General features: G+C 35.8%; 1 protein-coding gene across 4 annotated transcripts in view; it reads right to left on the bottom strand.

Annotated features, from left to right (window-relative positions):
- Positions 1 to 23,432, bottom strand: part of TTC7B (tetratricopeptide repeat domain 7B) — a 145,473-nt gene that overhangs the window by 38,840 nt on the left and 83,201 nt on the right. For 2 of the 4 annotated variants that reach the window (XM_065839842.2, XM_071809554.1), the window contains 4 exons: positions 13,922 to 14,038; positions 9,652 to 9,749; positions 5,912 to 6,070; positions 4,065 to 4,115 (listed from right to left, as the gene is read on the bottom strand). In XM_065839842.2, coding sequence (XP_065695914.1) covers positions 4,065 to 4,115; positions 5,912 to 6,070; positions 9,652 to 9,749; positions 13,922 to 14,038 — 425 coding nt within the window. The remainder of the gene's footprint in view (positions 1 to 4,064; positions 4,116 to 5,911; positions 6,071 to 9,651; positions 9,750 to 13,921; positions 14,039 to 23,432) is intronic. The other 2 variants (XM_071809553.1, XM_065839840.2) reach the window with 2 other exon arrangements.

Below are 23,432 nucleotides of genomic sequence, written 5' to 3' on the forward strand. Positions count from 1 at the left end.
TACAGGCTGATCACAACATACCCCATCACAAATACACAATTAAACTGCACTGAATGTAAACCTTAGCTAATCAAGAAGGCTGAGTTAAAATGCCTTGTGCCATACAAGTCCCTTGCATGAAGAACATTTCCCCCTCCCAAGTCAAGACCATGAATGTTTCAAGCTACACTCCTTCTTGTCATCTAAGCTTCAACATCTCTCTAGTTATTTCATAATTACGAATTACAAAATCACAGACTAACTAGGCCTGAATAATATACAATATTCCATACTGGATCAGATGATAAGTCTTGTAAACCCATCAGTATATCTGTCACGGTCAACAACGGCAGGTACCTCAAAAGAAAGTATTAAATCCTGTAGAGCAGGGGTGACAAACTCATTTACACCAGGGGCCACATCAGCCTCACAGTTGCCTTCAAAGGGCTGAATGGGATTTTAGAACTGTATAAATGCAACTACAGTGCCACCTGCATTACAGTTAAAACAGAGTGGATTCTTAGTAAATTCCTGTAGTAATTAACTCCTATCGTGGACTTTATTCTGAGAGGCAGAAAAAATTTTCAAAAGTTTTGAAAAACTTTTTCAAAATGTTATTCTTCAAATCGGTTATATTTCTAGTTTAAGAAAAAGGTATCCCTTAACATATTGCAGCAATTAGTCCACTGAAGAAAACACACACATATGCAAAGTAGCAAAGTAATAGTCTTCGAGTATCCTTACTTCAATTAAACTACTAGAAAACAGTTACCTCCTATACAGCTAATATTAAAATATATTCTAAATCATGAATATTAACAATCTAAAACTCAACGTGGACCAAATAACTGTGTTAGAAACTCAGCAGACTGCAGATTATTCAACATAATCAACTGAACCTGCCTCTAAACAACATCCCAAATAACGGACTCTTGGGGTTTAAGTTCAAAGATCAATGTTAAGCGGCACACAAAGAAAGCCAGTGTCATCTTCTGCAGGGCTGTTTGGAACTCTCAGCCTTGGAAATCCTTCATGCTTCAGTCTTATTTAAAATGTAGAGAACTTAACGTGCTGCGAAACAGCACAAGTGCATTGATAATTGGGCTTTTTTGCTTGGTTTTATTCCTTTAAAAACCCTCCTTGCAGTGGCTATTAAGAGAGCTACCAAGCACAGAGGGCTATACAGTTTCCAAAAGGAGGAGGGATGACCTTTAGTGCACACTTGCATATCTAATCAATACAGCCACTGTATCCTTCATCACACTTTCGTCTTTTTTTTTTTTTTTTTTTCCTGGTTTATAAACAACAGTAGTCTTTTGGCACTGCCCAATCAGGCATCTTTCAGGTAGACTGCATTCATGCTGAGAGCTCTAACCTATCAACCCCTAAATGTTTCTTTAGTATGCAACAATTAATGTCATCTGACTAATTTGTGGTTCCTTCTGTTAAAAACCAGTAAGCTTGCAGACAACTAAAAATCATTTAAAGACCATTTGAAGATCCTATGTACTGAAAAGTTCTTCCTGACTGACGTTCTTCCAGATTTTATCCAGCCCTTTCCTTACCAGAATTGACTAACTTAGCCGAACTATTTGTTCCTTGTTCTAACCCAGGGGTCCTGAGATTCAGATCTTTATAGTCATGTTACAATTCTAAAACGTATAGTAATTTCAACTACAACTGGTAAATACGCATAGTTGTTTGTGGGAAACGGAGGGTAGAGAGGGGATCTTAAAGTCTGCCCGAGGCCTCACAGGTCCTATGTAGCCAGTTGCTTGTTTGGTGGCTTTGTCACAAGCTCTGCTCTCTCTTCCCAGCCTTATCTGTGTCTTTTTTTCTTTGGTCTGTCTTCAGTACCTTCAGCCAAACACAAACATATCCTTACTCTCAGTGTTACAGTTCACCAGTTGTAGCTGCCTTCAAATGCTCAGAGAGAGCAGTAGTAATTTCTGGTTTAAAATTTTACCGTATCTTTTGCACACACAAATATCCCTGCTCCTCCTAAACAACTTTTAGATCTGCTGTTACAGCATGACGCTTAAGAATCGAGAAAAAATTCCCTCAAAATACCACAAGCAGCAAAGACTGTGTATTTTGAAATATAAAAGCGTGAGGTCTGGAAAAGTAATATATCATCAAAATGGATCCTGGCTACTCACTTTCATCTGTTTAGTTTTGTTCTGAAGCTTGTTTATACTAAAAAGGCCAAGTGCAAAACAGGGGCTGTCTTTGTAAGATCTAGAATTCACTACTTAAATTACTTATTATTTAACATCTGGAATCACAATCTCATTGCACACTGCAAAGTGTGACAGATGGTCTTAGTCATAACAAAAAGTTTCCAAATCAAAGCGGTATAACCTCCCACTATGTTTCCTGTAATGACACTTGTCTAGAATTTACAGAGTTCCTAATCATCATACTAACGTAGTATCTGGAACAACCATGGTTATATCCATGTTTCAATTCAATCTCAAATAGAAAACCTACCAACTGCCTTGTAAAACACAATTTAACCCAAGAAGTTAAGCAGAAACCTTTCTTTTCCATGTCACACCTGCAGTTCAACTTCTGTGAACAAGGTGTTCTATTTATTCTCTCCAGACTTTTCTTCAGATAAATATTACAGGAGAGTCTACACAAACCCCATCTTTTAAATACCATTTTTAAGTCACCCTATGTAAAAAAAAAACATATTATGACTTCTTCAGTTCTTTCCTTAGTCATTTTTCAACAAATTATTCACAGCATAGCCCAATGGACATGAACTAAGACATGGAATCTATCAGCACTTAGTTGGCATGCAGGCTTGGGGAAAGAGAGATTTTTCTTCAGAAAATGAGTAAAAGAATGGGCTATCTTCCTTCAAGAAACATGTTCAAATCAACTAACAAAACTAACTATAACAGGATTTCTTTTTATACCATAAAAGAGAATATTATTAAACAGTTTTACATTCATCACGTTTTCAATATTTCAACATTTACATGAGGCAAAAAATGCTTTAACAGCAATGCTCATGCAGGAGAAGAGAGGCTTTCAACTTCGCATGCACACAATGCTGGCAGTTAGAACACTGGTGGTGTGACATACAGAAAACTCTGCTAAAAAAAAGCGATCGTGTGAAACAAAGAGGCAGTACCTTCTGCAGGACTAACTTATCACTGCAGTGATGAATTTCATAACACAGATCATCTGGTTTAGTGAAAATTAACAATTTTCCCTATAAAATTAATTGTCTGAGACACCTTTCATGAATTACAAAGCTAGGTTATCTTTTGGTACAAAGTTATGCATGGAGATATTAGCAGTCAGGTATGGGCAGCATCATTCATAGAGCATCCTCTCAGTTCTTCGTAAAAGGTTTTTTCATGCTTAGTCACTGTCAAACACACTGTTTTACACACCTTCTTTCTTTTCTCCAAACTGGTTTCCTGTACTACCTCATAAAAATCTATGAAAAAGTAATCAATGAAAAAAATTTTGCTGTTCAAGGCTAAATGCACAGCATTATAATGTAACTGGTTAAAGAAAAAAATGTTATTTCACATCCTGGTTAAAGCAGTAGTTATTTGTACTGATCTATATTCTTCATTCTCTCTTATTTAGCTTGTTTTCATCATTGCATTATGTTAAAGTGTACTCTTAAGAGATGTATTCTAGAAGCAAAATTCGAACCACGAGAGAAAGCAGTAGTTTATTATGACTCATGACACCATTTGCAATGTTGTGTTCTGGACCAACATGGTCCTTAGGAAGAGCAGTGGCATAAAATCTTCTCTAATACAACCAAGTGGCAGCTGGCCATTATGGTATACAAGACCTTCCTAATATATCTTTATTTGCAGTCCTCTAGAAAGGAATACTGCCTCTTTAATTATTAAATGCAAGCATTAGTTGAGTGCATTCAGATCTCGTAAGGTTACAGCCCTCGGGGTGACTGAATGGGCAAAGAGCATCAGCCTTGCTTTACACACTATCAAAATTCCACTGTGGATGGACAAAACACGTACGTTTTGTGGTAAAGGAAAAGGTGATTTAAGTCCTTAAGAAATTAATACAACTACACAGTCAATACTACTTACAAACTGAAAAAAGGGAGTAATACCCATGAAAGTAAGCATCTGATGGATTGCCTTTGAACAGATCAAACCACAAATTAAATTCCAAAGTAAGAAGGAGAAAAAAAAAATACATATATATATATATATACACATATGTATATATAAACCAAGAACTCCGAGAAAGCTAGAGGGTTTCTGATAATCTTCCAACTGTAAATCAGGTTCACAGGGTTTCAAAAGATTAAAAAAAAAAAAAAAAAAAAAGAAGATTACTGTTTACAACAAATATTTTCTTAGATCCTTTGCTACAACTTTAAAATGATGTTACTGTTCAACTGAAATTGGAATTCAAGTCAATAATAGAAAAAGCCTTCTGCTACTTTCAGTAGAAAAATATGAACTGAGCAAGATACAGGACATAAGATTTTCAGCCATGGTAACTGTACTAACATGTCAGAAGCATCTAGGCAAACCTCTACTTACTCAGAGAGCTTTAACTTTCATTAATTATTGATACCATACAAAGAACTCCAATATCTGGGTTTTTTCATGGATCCGCTACTTCTCATGCATATGGTAGAACTTCTTTCCCTGAGGATATAGCAGTTTAGAAATGGACAACCTGGGCTTTACATAATGGAATCCATGCTTGGGCTTCTGCATTTTTTCAGTTTGCTTTCATTCTTGAGTGAGTTCATATTAACTCGTAGTTCTGCAAAGAACAAGTAATTTAATGCTAACTTAGATTGTGAGTAGGTCTGAGCAAGTTCAACTCAGCAATGCTCAAACCTATAATAGCAGTGAATGAGCTATTCAAATGCTTCCAGAAAAAAGTCAGACTTCAACCAGTTAAACTTCTGTTGGACAGCAGATTTCCTGGAGTCTAAAGGAAGCACTTTCCTTAATCTTCAGTTAGAGGCTTACATATGAGCTAGTGTCTTCAAAACTCCAGTCTTAGGTCAGCTATTTTAATCAGTGAATTTTGCTAAATACTCAAAGATTTATTTTCTACATTTTATTAGGAATTAATATCTTTGACATGATATTGGTTAAAGACTAGGTGTAAAAAATTAATTTCTTAAGATTGGATTATAGTAAATGCAGTGACAAAAACAGTGCTATGCATAAAGCTATGAGTAAAGGACAACTTAACAGAAATGAAAAGGAGTTAAAAAGAAATGGCTGGAAAACTATGTTGATTTCACCCTGTCACCTCAACTACTCTGGTAGCATTATAGTACAGTTTATATTCAAGCAATATGTGGATCAACTTTACAACACGTTTAAATTGGTGTCATTTCAATGAGCAGAATGGCTCTTAACTTGAAACAGCATGATGCTCTAATACCTCTGAATCATTACAATATGCCCTACCTGCAATGTGAGAATAATCACTGATATTTAGGCAATTTTTTCCTTCATGTGCATTTGCAGGGAAGGTTTTGGATGCAATTAGCTAAAGGCTTTCTGAAATTAAGTTGCTAAAAACTGTACAGATAAGAAGGAAATTCTGTGGAAAGTACAGTCTTGTTAGGAAAATATGCCAGTAAGGGAAATAATTTACAGCAGTAAATGCTGCAAAGAGGCCAATAGCCTCTTTTACTAAACATCAGTCATTTTCTGCAACAGTCATGACAATACAGTATTAAATATGTCTGTATCTTTACCTCTTCTGGGATCAATAAAACAGTCTATTCTGATGAAACTCTTAAAACCCATTCAGTATTTAATGAAGAGCACCTGAGAGGCCAGATTTCATTGACACTGTTGAAACTTAAACTGTTTAAACACGGTTTATCAGTTATGAAGATTATCAGACAAATACAGCACAAACTAGCACGCCCATCCGGAATAGAAAGCCAATTTACAGCGAGAAGGTGTACAGGGCTCAGGAACTTGGTCACAGTATGGAGAGGCTGCATGGGGCCAGACAAAGGTATCTGGTTTGGGATGAGGAAGATGAGAAGATACAAACAGTTGTAGAGGAGACTCTGTTCTTGAGAGAGAAGATGAGGAAGTATCAGAGGCTACAAAGCGAAACAAAGACAATGATAAGGGTGGGAGGGGGGGCAGAAAAGAAAAAAAGATCCAACAGGGTTTAATGGGCTCATGGATGACAGTGGAAAGCATTTATTCCACCATTCAGTAAGACGGAAATGTCTTCTACATAAATATAACTTCTACTGGAAGCAACAGAAAAAAATACCATGTACTCAATGTACTCTCCTTCCATACTAAACTAGATTTTAAAAAAAATAAAAATAAAAAAATAAAAAAAAAAATTTCTTCTTTATGTTCTAACGCACAAATTTGTAAAATGTAGTTAAGTGGAAATAACGACTGAAGTCTAAAACTCAGCTACTATAATTTCTTACTATGATAAACTTAGTGGACTACAACCAATACACAACAAAATGAATAATGTGTGATTGAGCGCAACTTACCTTAACCAAAATAGCTAATTGAGTCTCAACGATCTGCATACGCATATCTACCTTTGGATATGAAATGTGCCTGCCACCCTGTGAGATTTTACTTCAGTGATTAATTCATCAAGTCTTTTTTTTTCCTCTCCCTATTTACATACTTCAATACATACAAATATGGGTGCATGCCACTCACGGTAAACCAGCTGAAACAGAAGGCGAACTTAAAGTAGATTTGCCACAGTTATTGATCAGGTCACTAGAATTAATAGTCTAGCTTGTAAGAAATCCACAATACACTTGTTTAATACATCAAAGGTTACACAAACTTTAACTTGAATCATTTATTTATTTCTGATTATGGGGCTGGTAAAAGTTCTATATAAAACTGTTTTAAGACTTTTTTTATTTTTTTTTTTTTTTCAAATTTCAGCTTCTGCATAATTGACACAACTAAGAAAAAGACTGGTTTACACTGATTACAGCTAGATGTATATATTTTTTTTTCCTAGAAAAGAGTTTAAAGTTCAAACTGCAAGTACATAAGACTTCAGATATGAATTTTAGCTCCCATTTCATGGTACTCAGGTTGAATTCAGACTAGACAAGCAAAGGGGATCATCACCATAGGTGACAAGCAAAGTTAGGAAGGGGCACATTTCCAAATGTTCATGTGAATACACACACAAAAATGCATACACATGGTAGCATTATACTGTATAAAGAGGAAGGGAGCAAACATTTCTGTCCCAGAAGGATCTTCCACAATACCCTTCTGCATACCCCTATTTTAGCATTTGGTTATTTTTTCGTTTTAAATGTTAAACTCCTTCTGCATTTCTACACACTGTGGATCCACAGAATTTGCATATGAGCTCTTTCAGACTATCAAGGTTGAACATCTCAACCATCTATTGTTTCTGTCATCTGCCTTTTGTGAAACATTTTTTTGACAGTCTGCTTAGAGTTTCTTCAAACACCATGACAAGCCTGACTTCTTTCATTCTTATAGGACCGGAACCTTTTAATTTCTTGAAAAATTTTATATAATCTTCTGGATGAAGAATTTTGGACAAAACTTGGGTATGGAGTTTTTCTAGGTATACTACTGTATACACACAGTAGACTAAGCAGCTCCGGTTCTTACCAAAATTTGAGTATTGTTATTACAACAAGGTTTCTTCTGCTAAAAGTAATAAACAAAAAAAAAACCAAAAACAAACCAAAAAAACCCAACAAACACCACCCAAAACACAGCAAAAAAAAAAAAAAAAAAAAACACAAACCAAAACAACACACAATCAACCCCCCAGCCCCCAAAAAGAAACAAACAGAAAAAAGACACTCCCTGCAACTCATCCTTCACAACTACATTTATGAGAAAAAGAATCAAAAAAGGACCCCATAGTTTTAATTTCCCATCTTATCCTCCTTGACTATAGAGACACTCTTAAAAACATAACTGAGATTCAGAAAAAAGACATTGGAACTTCCAGAAAAATCAGAACTTATGTATAGATCCTGTTTTCCAATCAAGATATTGGCTGCAAGATTTGAATCTGGGATGAGCTCTTTGAAAAGCTCACTGTTTTGGATAAGGGCTCATCTTTACTTAAAAGCACTGAAGAATATGCAGTCTTTAAAAAGCACCAATTCATTATGCTTCCAATGCAGATACAAAATAGGACACTCTGATCAAGAGCTCTGTGTCCCCATGGGGGAAAACAAAAAAAACCACCCCACAACTAATTAAAAAAAAAAAATCCCACAACACCCCTCTAAAAAGTATTTTTGAAGCCATTAATTAATTAAATTATATCTATCATTATATTTTATAATTAAATTATATCTATGTGTATCTATATATGTATATTAAAACTGTTACATCTATTTACATCCTTAAAATGAAACAAGCTAGACTAGAATATAGAATGGTCACTATAGAATGATATAATGTTATCCTATACATTTAAATTATATGAACACAAGACAACAGAAAATTCCCCATTAGGGACAGCAAGCTAATTATGGCATACTTCAGACCATCTCAGATTGCAACCCTTTGAAATCAGGTGACCTGATCTTTGTAATCAAAACTTTTTACCACTACAGCAAGCACAGAACACTTTCTATTTACTTACATGATTTTGAAATTGAGTGAACGTTTGATCCAACTTTAAGTTTCAGAAGTTAAATATCTAAATAGGATTGTTCTCTACTGCACAATTCTGATATTAAACAAACACATCAATTACACATCTCAATGTATCTTAATTTATGGGTCAGTGCATCCTAATTCACAGGCTGGCAAACTTCCCCATAGGCTCTTTGTGATTAAGCAGATATTCACATCTGCAAGGTGCCAGGAAAGGTTTGCTACACTTTTGAGATAAAACCCAGGAAACAGAAAACTCTCAATATTTAAAATGCAAGTAACATACTGTAAAGGTTTGTGTAATGAGCATTATCATGGTAATTCCTTCTGCAATTTTCACAGAATGCATGGCTCAGCTGCTTTTTGATTATAAGACTTAAGGCATGTCAATTTGCATTGTGATAACTGATTATATTTAAATAGGCAAACTACATATAGTAAATATTTACTGATGTGTAACAGTCTTGGCTTTTATGTAGTGCACCTGTACACCACAATTTTTGACATGTATATCAAAATATCACATTATATATTATTTGTAATACATAAATTTTGCTTATAATGTCAAGGTATGTCTATATGAAGTCAACCCATCCATGTAATTATTTTTAATATATATTAGAAATTTTAATGGATTTAATTAGCAATGGTGTCTTCAGGCTTTTTGAGATTAACAGTTTTCTGAATTTTTTCGGATTTACCTTTTAAAAAGAAAATATGTGCAAACATCAAATGGACAGAAAAGCATAGGAATTTGGCAAATAGGCTAGCGCAGCATACTGTTTTTAACCCTACATAAGAAAATACCACTAAGCTCAGCAAGATCCATACTATAGATATTTTAATTTACAGAGAACGTGGTCAGCAAGTATTTCATAAATAAAAAAGAAAAAAACTCATATTGCACAATGTCTATTTACATTTATACGGCAACAATGAAATATTTTTTCATTAAAAAAAAATTAATGCAAAATGTACCTACGACCAGATCATTTTACCTATTTTATTGTTCAAATGCAGTTCTTACCTGTTTCAGGATCACTGAAATCTGGTAATGTAATTGTATTAAGCTGTCGTCTATCAGCAATAGCTCTGTCTAACAGGCTGCTCCCACGTCCAGAATCACTGTAATGAAGTACAGAAATTGTAAGCTATTAAAATATAAATTTATATACTGAGATACAAGTTGCTTGCTGGCCTCCTCCCACAAAAGTTCTTGCTATGAACAAATTTAGTACTGAGCACCACTCACAGTGCATTAAACCAGCTGCATTAAACCAGAATTAAGCTGAGCAAATCTAAATCCATATTTACTTTGGCAATGATGTTTTCATAATTAACACAACCATGAAGGGAATAGAGACTTTTAATTGATTCATAGCTAACAGCTTTACAGAAAGGATTTATTGTACCTTAAACTTTTACAGAATACGAGGTACAGCCCTCACAGGTAGCTGAGATGGCAAATTTATGCTTGAAAATCCACCCTTTTCCCAGACTGAAGAAAAACACTAAGGACATCTAAGTTTAGATAAAGACGTTATAAAGATGCCATAACTACCTTTCACATAAAAAGGAGTTACTCTTCTGTCTAGAGTTTGGGGATGGGAGGGGTGGTGGTGGTTGTTTCGGTTTGTGTGTGTGTTTTTATTTTGTTTTGTGTGTGCTCGTTTGTTTTTTGTCTGCTTGCTTGTTGCATTTTTTAAAAATACACACATATACATACGTATTAATTCCTTAATGTTGAATTGATCTTAATAGCGCAGTAGGAACATCCTGAACAATTCCAACACCTCAGAATCGTAGGCAGCAGGAATTGTTTTCACTGATTGCTCCTGTGAACTTAATTTCTGCTTTAGTTGTAACTCAGTATCTGTCCCTCAGGGCTTCTTGTTGATAAACTTGCCAGAAAACTAATTGCTCCTGGTACTACTATTAAGGATTTAGCAGAAGAACAGGGACTGAAGAACTAAGTGCTCCTTCTCCTTAAGACAAGGTGAGTATTGAGACACATGGACAGAAAAGTGTGAAGAAGCACACATGGGCACTCCTTCTTTAACAGTCTATGGGTAATGCAGTAATTTCAGTTTTAGTACTAGTCACTGTCAATTAATACTTTTTCTAAAAACCTCATTTAAAAAAAGGCACCCCACAAACTTAAAAATAACTAAGCTTTAAAGCAATTGGGCTGTTATCCCAGCTTAGCACAGTGCAAACTTTTGCCCAATTCTTACTGAAGAGAAAAAATTCCAAAAAATTCCTAGCTTAAAGTAAAGCCTGAGAGACTTTAATCTAAACTCCAGACTGGAATTCACTACATCTTGCCATTTGCCTTCATTTTAGAATCCCCTCCTTCCACATTTGAACTGAGAGAAGGGCAAGAAGCCTTTCAGCAACTTCCTTTATTTATACAGCTGTTATTAGAATGCTATAAAAAAATTTTGCACAACCCTAACATTATTGCCTGACTGATTTCCTTACAAAATGATGCCAGTATAGAAACCCACAGGAAACAGAAGGGAACATCCTGGGACACACACTATCAGCTCTAGCTGTTATATCAGTTGGTGCCTACTTTCTGGTAACCACTGTATTAATTATTTCCTCATTCTACACGCAATGACATGCCAAACATTGCTGACAAGGAGAGCCAGGCTTAGCATAAGTATCTTCTAAGCACAGTACTGGCATTATGATTTGTTCTGTTTTCCTAAAGCAAACTAAGAACCGGAAAAGAATTGCACTGTTTTCTAATGAACTTCAAGCATTAGGTTGAAGATAAATATTTAAACCTTCCCAAGATTTGCATCACAAAATAAGTGTTAAATTCATATTAACCATTTCATGAGGAAAATGGTTGTATGCCAACTAAAGACTACAGAAAATTGTTCTAAATCAGCTGAACAAAGGTAAGGCAAAATGTTGCATTTAGTCTTTTCTTTGTGTGGTATATTTAGTTACATACATAATTAATTTTCATTATTAAAAGAGTATGAGGACACTGAACCTAAGTTTACTCCACAAAATCCAATTAATTGCAGGAAGAAATATTTCACATAAAACACAGCTTATCAAAGAAGTGAGCTCTTATCTCATTGGGAAGAAGACACATCAAAATTAGCTTTCATTCTAAATCAGCACAGAAAAAGAGGTTTCGAATAAGCATAAAGGATATTTAAATCTTTGAAAAACTACATTCTAAAAAGATTTTAAATGATTAAAAGACCTTTTATTATTTGCTGAAAGAATTCTTAAAAAAGCTTCAATTATGTCCAGTGAGAGACATAATTTTCAAATGGTGCTTTTCAACACAATGAAGTGTTAAAATTATAGATGTTGGATACGTTAGGTATTCACAACAATCCTCCGTCATCATTCTTTATTACAGTTGAGTGAATCGAACTTTCCAGTCACATTTCATGTCTGAGTGATAATTGTTACCCCAGTCAGCCAGATCTATGATACAATATGAAGGTATTCAGCCTTTAAATTTCACAGGGACCATCCAAAGAAATGTTACAGCTTGGTATCCATATTCACTGTTTGCTGTAACTCTGGAATGTGCAATTCATGTAACCTGTCCCCTTCCATCATGACATTTATCCACAACTCCAGTCCATTCCATTCCTAATTTGGTTTTGATTTGTTACCATAAACCAGAACTTCAAGAAAAGCTTTAAATGTCAAGATAAAGAAGCAGTAAAAACTATCAAATGCAAAGTAGTCCTCATTAATTTTTTCCTTTAGGTGTTCTTGAAGGAGAATGGTGACATGAGAGTTGGCAAACTTTGCTGTTTGAAGCTGACACAGCCGAGAGTAAATTTTCACAGTCCCTGCTGATGTCTGAGGGAAGGTTTACTTAATCTGTATCTAACATGGCACAGTAGCTCTTAGCACAACACAAAAAGTAATGACTAGCCTTGATTAGAACCCTGATGTGTGTAGAGGTTGTAACAGCAGAGATGGAAGGTGAAAAGTTGTGTTGGAGTACATGCAAAGCCTCACTGAAATTAAGCTTACATAGAAATCACAACTATTCTGCACAGCACAGCATTCTGACAGTGAACTCTTCACCCCTGCTCCCCATACATAGGATCAGCCAACTAAAATAAACCACCACCCACTTAGAAGAGAAATTCTCTCCCAGGTCCCTGCTGCTAGTTCAGTGACTTGGAGTTGAAAATAATTCAGCTCAGACCTTTCTGGCTGCTGCTGTTCTTGCTTTCTATAGCAGTCCCCGAGTGCAGCTGCACAGCGCAGTATCAGAGTCTCAACGCGCTGGGACAGACTCTGGTCCCCTCCCAGGCTTCTGTTGCACCGTCCAAACTCTCCTGCTCTGAACTGCCCGTCATCTTACTCAGGAGACAAGCAATTTTCCCTCTTTGGCCATTTGGCCAACTCAGTCACCTTAAAGAGATGCATGTGTTTGTGTAACTGAGACCAAAGTAAAAACAAAAACTGAACAGATAAATGTTGATGTGTTATACAGGTATCTGATGCTACCTGGTACAAAATTCTTCTCTTCTCTGGAAACTGTCAACCCTTCAAATAACCAGATAGCAGGAAACTCTGCTTGTTGTCATCTCCAGGTACTTGATGTGTTGAACTGTACCAGGATGGATTTCTGCAAAGGAGCCTTCCTGCTTATTTCACAGTTTATCTAAATATATATGGCAAAGGACCTTTGCAGAAGCACTCTGGAAACCCTAACAAGGATGTATCAGCCTATCCAATTACTTGTTAATGCATTTGAAGAACCTAAATAGTTTCATAAGCAATACCTACCTTCAATAAAAAGCCATGCTGTCTTTGCAAGCGCATCGTATTTATCCATGTGACCTCTGACATTTCTGTAGCCTTAATTAACGTCTAGTCCTTTATTCTACTTAGTGAAAGTCATTGAACTAAATTTCCACTATAGCAATCTCTCCACAAGCCAGTATCAAAGGCTGTATAGCCCAGATCGTGGGGAAAAAAATAAAAAAAAAAATAATCAGGACAATACCAGTACCATGAGCCCCATCAAGGAGAATGCAGAGTTATCAAATATCTGCGATCAGCCCTCATCACTGCAGAGTTCATTAGCTTTGGTGTATTATATCTTACTTGACAGAACGCTGGGTAGTTTCTGCATGCCAGCCAACTGGTATCTTTGCAATTAAGTCTCCAGGTTCCCAGAGGATTAGTTTTTTCATACGAAATAGCAGACCAAGTAAAAGCAGGAATGCTGACCTAATATTGTCCTGAAAGGCTACTGAGCAAGGTACTAAGCAGCCTAGAATTCTATACCACCTTACCTTGGGTTAGTGAGATTGTAGCAGGATTTCCAAATCTGAAGCATGTGTTTACAGGTAAGGAGTGCTTCATCTGGACCTCTGCACAGGGACTCCAATTTGACTTTTGTAAACAGTAATCTAGTGAAAAGGGAAAGGAAATTAAAAGAGAAAGAGATTCCAATTCAAGCAAAACATTTTTAAAGATAGCCAAATTCACAACAAACAGGAGAAAGCATAACTTCAAAGAAAGGGTTAATTAATTTTTTTTTTTCCATTCAGTAATTAAAGTCAAATATCTAATGTCAAAGTAACAGGGCTTTTTACAAGATGGCCTTTTCAACTGAACAGAAACAATAGTTGACAGGATTTTTCTTTTTTTTAAAGTAAGACAATATAGCGTAGTGAAATTAGCAAGACTACAAAAAAACTACTTCATACGTTGAAATGAAAAGAGTCACCTTCACTAAAGAAAATCTTTACTACTTTTACAAGAAAGGAAAGTATCTTCCATTAACTGGCTCAGATGATAGTTATCTAACATATAACTCACCAAAGAAGACTGAGTACTGATGCAAGTTACTTCCCTATAGTACGAACTTCTATTATAAGAAATGGAAGTGGTTATACTGAAAAGGATACCACTAGACCAGATAGATTCACGAGGGGTAGTCAGCAATAAGATCAACATGAAAATGTAGCCTCCACTCTACATTCTGTTGTCATCAGCAGGCACTGAAATTGACATTTGACTTGGATTTTGAACATTTTGAACATTTACAAGTGACAACCTGAGGAAAGCATATCATTCATCAAATATGCAGCCAACTATTCATAATGGAAGTGAACACGTTTGCCAGAAGCCACTATAAATTAATTCTGATTTCAAAGTTGATGTTTCTAATGGCAGCAAGGTTAATGAAGTGCATCACCTCCTAAGACGATAACTGCATATTCATTTTACATTCCACGTATCAGTAGAAGTTTCTTCACAGAGATTAACTTAGACACCTTCCCGAATAATTAAAGAATACAAATACAATGTGACAATAAACGACCTAGTCAATCGGTATGCGTATTGATAGTAGTCACAGCATCTGGGAACAGATAACACACTGAAAAAATACTAATTTAAAAGCAATTTTTAGTAAATTGTGTGATTAAAGAACACACAGTAGAAGTAGAGTATGCATGTAAAACTGTGAGCCTACTTTCTCTTTTTAAAACCCAGGTGTACTTTGGCATTTTATTCCAGTGCAACCTTAATCATCTTAAGTGAAAAATTTATGTGATTGGTCATATGGTTTGCGTGGGAAGACTGAGAAGGGTGTAGAGGGTGGGCATGTGTGAAAGCTCAGAACTTTCTTATCCCAAAAACAAACTTTGAGGCTGCTAATAGTAACTGCAAACTGCCAGAGGGTTTTCTCAAGAATAAGAAATGACATCAACTGCTTCAGCAAGTCACAGTAGCTAAAGCTTTAGTGTTGCACTGAACGTCCTTTGCAGAAACAACACAGCATGTAAATCTAAAAATGAATCGCACTACCTTAATTTTACAATGTGTGCGTTGGTGGGACTGAGGAGGAAACGAAAGGCAGGTCACTGAGTTAGTTTAAGAGAATGAGGACCTGTGGTTAAGCAAGGTAAATAAGGTCATTTGGAGTCTCATCTGATCCCTTGTAGGAATGTAAAAGAGTAATCAGTTACGCTAGTTTAGCTTTCTTCCTGTCAGTAAGCTGGATCTGAGTATATAGGGAACTATACAGATAATTTCAAGTCTTATTTCTTTGGCAGAGCAGTACTTTCTAGATACTTGTTTAACTGTGATGATATCACTGCAAGAAAAGATGTCCAGGTCTGTCATTCATTTTACTCCAAGAAAGAAGGAAAAATGACAAATAACATCCTCCTCCACTCACATTACTACATCTATTCTACCCTTAACACGTGCACACACATCTCAGCCAAACCTCTGCATCAGAACCCCAAATCACAGGAATCCACCTCATACGATCCGTCTCCTGTTTCTCTGTATGTAAAAAGAAGAGAGTACTTTCACAGTTTGAAGAGCCTATCAAAGTTCTGTTTCTTAAAATTTGTGATCATAAAGCACTTTACAAAACTTATAGGACATAATAAATTCAGAAGCACTGAATTTACAAGTCATTCTAGAAAGAATGTAATTACAATATATACCCTATTATGTACAGTTTACAGATGGACTGAATTTACATTAACAACCTTTAAGCATTTAAGATTTTCAGGAATTTTGTAGCAGAGAAAAGGCACTGGGTCAGTAAATCACTAAGATTCAGCATAAAAGAGCTAAAAGAAAAATTGAGAGGGAGATAGAAAGGGAGAGGATTTGATTACTAAGAAATGACTTAAAGATGTGTATAAAACAGTAGAAGTCTGTGCAACAAAAGTGTCAGAACCTGGACTACTAGTGCAAGATTCAAGGGCCAGATAGCAGAAGAAAAATATACTTGTAGGAGTTAAAGTAACACATCAGAGTTTACTTTTGGATGCACTTGGTATACACGCAACATCATCTCCATCTCTTACACATTATGGCAATCAAGGGGACTGGATGGTTGCATGCTTCCCAAAATACAAACAATAAATGAAGTATGATGGAAAAGTGTTCATAATTGTAATAAGGCTAGGCAATTGTATCTAATGGGGGAAAAAATACATCAATGTGTACTTTTAATAATGAACAGAAAGGCTTTGAATAGAATAGGTTTTGAATAGAAAAGGTTGCATTTATAAAGCCACACAGAGCAGTTTCCCTGGGTCCAAGAAACATTTTGACTGTAAATCACAAAATAACTAAGACACTTTAGAAAACTGATATGAGATGTTAATACCAAAACGAAAGCCTGTCAACTAAACATTTACTTAACAAACGAGGGGAGGAAGGAAAGAAAGAGGAAGGAGGCAGTGGTTAAGAGGAACACCATGTGACTAACAGGTCTCCCAAATCAACTCCATTCTTCCAAGTTCCCCTGGAAAAAGGCTGGAGGTATGAGCTGATAACAAAATAAACAAGTAGCTCAGGGACAAGTCTATCAGGAAGGTTTTAGAAACCATGAGGTAGATCATCTGAAAAAGGATTTTCTGAAAGGTCAGCTTCAGTCATCTGCAGAACCAACTCTTCTAGAACACGGCCTGCTTTTAAACTTCACAGGGACATTTTCACACGTTTTAAATACACTATTACAAATAGTAAAGAATGGATAAAACTATCAAGAGACAGGATGGTGAAAATCGAGCTGTACATTTTATGAGTATTGTGAATTTTCTGGTTTCATCTGTTTGTAAGAGCCAGAGGTTTAAATTACCAGCACACGGTGCAGAAGAAAACACAACAGAGTAACCACAGCATGGTGGGACAGCACTCGTGACTAAGAATGCAAGTACTGAGGAACAGCCAATATTCAAAGTAGAACGTAAGTAAAACGTGTGCGCTAGTGATGTGTCAAACTGGAATAAATGTAACAGATAACAAGAACAGAAATCTGTTTGGGTCAAATCTTTCGGGGAAGAGAAGTAGGTAAAAACCAGTTCTGTTAAAGACAGACTAACGGAGCATTTGTTCCATCATCAGTGTTTGATATGGAAACAGATCTTTAACATTAGATAAAAATAAAGTGAATTGTATCATTTTAGGAGACTAATTACCCAGACACAAAATGGAGAATAAATCAAACTCTTGAGTGGACAGGCTTAGTTATTCTTGGAGCTAATAGCTGATAAATTTATGAAATAGCTACTGAAGCAGCAAATGACTCCATTACTTCAAGACTATTCTCACTCTCTAATGAGGACATTATAGAAGAGCTGCTTGTAACCTAATCCATATACGACTGAGTTTTTATTTAAATAATGAAAAAATCTCAAATGGGTTTTTGAATTTCAGCATTATGCACCTATATAATTTGATAACAAAGGTTAGCAAAGACATCCGAGATACAGCAGAAGCCTGGCATTTAACACAAAGATGCTAAAACATTTAAGGATCCAGGTCTCAAGTTGAAGGGGTAAAATTCAATGTTTGAAAAGCCAGTCATTGATAAAATTGTGCAAGTAAGACATCAGAAACATGCAGAGATCCTATAAAGAACAGCAGGGGACAGAGTGGGGAGAAAAGAGAAAGAAGAATCAGTACAGAAAGCTGCATCTTAGATACACAGTAAAAAATTACGCTAAACTATACCTGAACCCGTTATTATATGAAAAAGTTAAAGCCTTTAAAGGCTTTTTTGTACTTGAGGAGGAAAAAAAAAAGAAAATGTGTATCCTGAACAGGGACAACAGGATGAACATTAAGAATATTCAGGAATGAATTCCCAACCTCTACCATAACCACCGTCTATGTTGTCTCAGATATTAAAACAATGGCAAACGTAGAATAGAAACACTTTAAAAATTATTCAAGTTAATGCAGTTGAAAATAATAAGTTTCTCAGAATTATGGAAATGGTGACACATAAGATTGTCCTTAGCGAAGCAGAACTTTGAAGACAATATAATTTCTGTAATGACTGGGGAACAGCGACTATATGTCCAACATTGTTTTCAGGAGGGAAGGCACAGAAGAATATATATAATCTTAATAACACACTAAACTTTATACAAAAATAGCATACAAAAAAATGAAAGGGGTATTAGATAATATTGTTAATAGAAAAATGGGTGATAGTTCAAGATTAATAGAGGGATTACACCAAACCACCTGTGTAACAGTTATTCCAAACCAGAGCTGCTTGACAGACAGGTTCATCAAGGTGAGACAGCTGCGAAGAGGGCAGATGCCATTCTGGAATGTTCTCACTGGAGCAGAATGAGAGACAGTGCCATTGTACAATAGCCCAGTCAGACCACATCCGGAATGTTACATATAAATATCATTATAATGAACACACACACACGCACGCACACACAAAATTTCACATTGGAGCAGCTGCAGAGAAAGGCTGCAAGGGTGATCAGCTGACTGGAGTCTGCAGAGTATGAAAAATACTTCATTTAGTCAGTCTAGCAAAAAAAAAAAAAGTGAAGAAGAGGTACAAGTTCTATCTATACATACAGATAAGATAAGCACCATGAAGGGAAAAAGAGCAATTCATCTAGAAGATAAAGGCCATACAGACTATTAAAAGATGAAGGGTAGAAATTATGTCCCAAGATTATAAATGAAATTGTAGAAAAGACTGCTTCCTCACAGTTGTTTTGGATAGACTGCAGAAGACGTGGAGCAAATAACCCAGCGGTTCTTAAAAGTACAGCTGAGAAGTTAATGAACAGTGTTACAGGTAGGACAATGGTAATCAATGGGGCCTTGTGACTTCCGAGGTTCTTGGTAGCACTCTTTTTCCTAACCCTGCTACGTGATAACCCTATTAGTATTGAAAACTCTTAGTTCTTCCTGTGAAAAGGTATTGCTCACCTTGGGTGTAATTTTAAAATCAGCTGCTTTGCTTTTGGGATCAAGTAAGCCATTTTTGCAACTTGCTGTATAGTGTATAAGCACACCAGCTTGGATCAGCCAGAACTGGAGATCTGTGTTCCACACACTACTGCACAGAAGTGACCTGCATATCATTCCTCGATTCTTCCTGCAAACCTCAAAATATGACATGCTATCCATAATTTTTCCAGCAGATCTGCCTGCTAGAGCAGAGTCACTCAATGCCGTGGTCAATGGGAATCTCCCTGAAGTCCTTCAGACTAAGAAACCTTCTACAGCAAACTTCTAATTCCACTAGACTACTTCTTCTGAAGGGTCCATATCCCCATATCCTGATCAAACCTGAACAGAATGCTTTATTTTCAGCTAGGATTGGGAGTAAACTTCACTATTATTCTCTTATTATATAAATTAGTTACATTGTTCTGTCCTTGAAGAACATAAGGGCGAGCTGTGCATAACACACGTGCTTTGAAAAACAGCAATCCTTCAGCATAACACACCAAAAGCCTCACTGAGAACCCTTGAAGGACTCTTCAGTATGCAGGAGGATCAAGCTAAGCCTGTCTGTCACACCAGTAAACAGCCGTTCTCCTTAAAGAAACTAAAATTTAAAAGGATGCATCAAATCCACTTGTTTACAACGCAGGATTAAAAACACAACTACCCTTGGTTTATGTTTAACCTACTTCGAGTAAAGTTTTAAGAGAACCTTTTAAAGTGATTTGACAGTTTGCATTTCTAATTTCGGCTAATGGTATTTTTACATGATATTCAAAATATGGTAGGAAAGTAATTAATATATCGGGAGTCCCATAAATACGGTAACAACCAATAAAAAAAGCTATGCAGAAAGTGCAAAAAATACCTTGGTCTCCCTGAGAAACACATTAATTTCCACATTAGCTTAAATATAACAATAAAGTTTGTATATAATCAACTCTGATAGACAGCCTGTTACTTATTAGAGCATAAAAGAAAGATGACAAATAGTTCTGTCTAGAGTTATATATTTAATTTTGGTTTCAGATATATGTGTCCATTTAATATATCCTACAACGTCAAATCCTGGAATGCTAGGAAAATTCAAAGAAATTGTTCCGGTTTTAAACCTAGGCACTACATTAAGAACAAAGAACCACAAAAAAACCTCACCAAGTGTAAATGTATGATTTGTGAAATCTTAGACTAAATATCCTGACAATGATCCTATACTAAAAACCACCACCACAAACAAAAACTCACAAAAAGCGTGATGCAGAATGTAACACTACAGAAAGATGCTAAAGTCTGAAAATAAGCGTTTAAAAAAAACCACAAAAACCTTTAAAAAAAACCCCAAACAGACAAGGTATGCTTGTTTTCATATGATCTGAATTTAAGGGAAAAAATACCTACATTGATGTAAAATTTATATTCACATGCATACTTCATACAGCTGCATCTCATTTCTGTAACAAACTGTCAGTGTCAGTTGCTTTCCTATATTAAATCACATTAACTGACAAAACCCACAGAGTAATTAAGGTGGGAAACCAGTATACAGACTGCATATAATTAAGTGTCAACAAATATTATTCAATATTGATGATTTCAAAGAATCTAAATCTATTCACCTTTCCTAAATGAAGTGTTAGCAAGTCACTTCTTGCACTCAACAATTACATATATAGGAAAAACTTCAGATGACTGTTACAGGAAACATAAAAGGAATGAGGAAGTAGGAGGAAGCCAAATCTTAGCAAATTCAGTTTCTCTTCCCCAATACGTACTATCAGCAAGTGCAATTCTGACAGTCTCATAGTTACCCATAAATGGTTTACAATAAAAAGGTTAAAATTAAAAAACATTCCTAGAGTTCTCAGCATTTACTTCATTCACAGTCCAGAATCTGACTACAGTTTACTGTCTGCAAGTTTGTACCTTCTTTTAAGAGGAGGAGGTAGGGCTGACTGCTTTAAGACCCTTCACTTAGGAATTCCACTTGAATTCAAAAGGACTCTAATTTATGTGTAATATATTGTCCTAACAAAAAGATGCTTATAACAGCACAGTAGGAAACTTTCCAAACAATTTGTTCAGCAGACAGCTTAATAGCTCTCAAGCTGGATTTCTTTTTAAAAACCCTGCATATAGCTATAGGAACAAGTACAGGCTTTGCACTCTGATGTGAAAACACATCACAAAAATAACTGACCGAGAAGCAAATAAGAATGCCAGCAAGCAAGTAAGGGAATATAAGCCCCCAGAGAAGTAATTACACGCAAAATAACTAATACAATCCTTTTCAGCAGACACGATGCAGGTCATTCTCTGTATAAAGCAGTAATAAATGATGCAGAAATATTTCATGCAGTTCTTGTTTCCATGTGATGAAAACTGGCTACAGTTCAGCAGTTGCAAAAGATAACTGAAAGGCTAGAGAATGTGCAACTTCTGACATACAGAAGGTACATCACATCTATAATGAAAGTACAGAGAGAAATTCATAGACATGTCTGCTGCAATTGCAAGGTGAAGATTTGCACAGTCAGTCTACTGCATTTTGAGTATTCAATTAAAGTTTTATTATCAAGAAAGACAAATATGTTTTTTTCATTACAAAACATGAAAAAAATCACCATTTCTAAGTACCTAGAAATAAATTTTTGCTGAACAAATTAATCTTATTTCCTGATGATTTCTTTTGAATTTCTGTGACATTGCTACCCAATCAACTTCACTTGCCTTACCCTGGAGCCAGTTTCCTCTTTCCCAATTAATCACATCTGCTTCTCATTTTTGTTCAAAGTGTCAACAGTCAGGAATGAGTCTCAATTATCCAAGCTGTATTTGCAAGCTAACGAGACACAATTAATAAAAAGAGGTTATGGAACACAACTATCAGCAGTGTCTACTTGGATTGTTTTTTCAGCTGCTTCCATCAATCTGGTTCCTTCAGGAATCCAACTGAATCACTGAATGTTCAACACTGGCAACAGGAGGTCAAGCAACCCAATTTTTTTTTTTTTTTTTTTTTTTTTTGGTAAAAACTGAAGAAAATCATTTAACTTAATAAAAATGTCTCCTAAACTTCTCAAACAACTACCAAACATACCCAAAAGCCATGAAACCTGTTCCAAGTGATTCAGTAGTGACAGGTTTCCATAGTGCCAGTATTAACCATAGCAGTCATCTCCTTCAGCTTTGCTTGCACAGGTCTCCAGTAGCAGGATGCCCATTTACATGTAGAAACACAGATCAAGTAAAAACAGGTAGTTCAGACTGCTATTTGAAGACTGATTAAAAAAACAAGCAAAAGCTACAACAAAAAACAGCCCTCAAGCCCCAAAATAACACAATTTTGTGGAAACCATGAATAGGCAGAGACTTGGAGTGCACTGGATGGCCTTCTCTGCATCCTTTGAAATATTATTCCTCATATATTTGTTCACAAAGTAGTAACATCACTTCTTTGCAAGCAAAAGTAGCGGTCAGTCCTGTGACTTTTGGTGGAGTTTATGTATACTGTATTCCATCTTATGAACTCAATGTCCTTAAGAAAATGAAAATTTCTAAACTCTAATGATAATAATTTCTGACTAAAGCCAGAAAAAAACCAGTTATACTTGAAAACGTTTTCTTTTCCTGCCTGGCACCCTGTGGTAGCCAGTTTGTGATCCAAACTGAGATTCTTTCAATCAAATTTCGAAGAGGTATCTACAGCCTAGCCGTGCCTAGCAAACATAACTCAGATAACACTCTGAGGCCAATGACGAATTCATTATATAAAGTAATATGTAGCTATCAACAATGTCTTTTTAATGGGCCATTCTGTAAGAGCATGGAGTAACAACCAAGGGAGACAGGGAGAATAGACAAGCCTGACATGAAAAGAAAAAACACAAGCAAGCCTTTCATGACTTACAGAAAAATAGTTCCTGAGAACAAATTCAGTTACCTCTCAAGATAGACAGGATCAAAACGGAGTGGATTTGGAAAAGCATGTTGTCATATGTTGACAAGAATGTATACACCAACCTGGAAGACATGATTTTGGCAAGTCTAGCAGATCACTGCTTC

The sequence above is a fragment of the Patagioenas fasciata genome, chromosome 5 (genome assembly GCF_037038585.1).
Source record: "Patagioenas fasciata isolate bPatFas1 chromosome 5, bPatFas1.hap1, whole genome shotgun sequence".
Taxonomy (NCBI): domain Eukaryota; kingdom Metazoa; phylum Chordata; class Aves; order Columbiformes; family Columbidae; genus Patagioenas; species Patagioenas fasciata.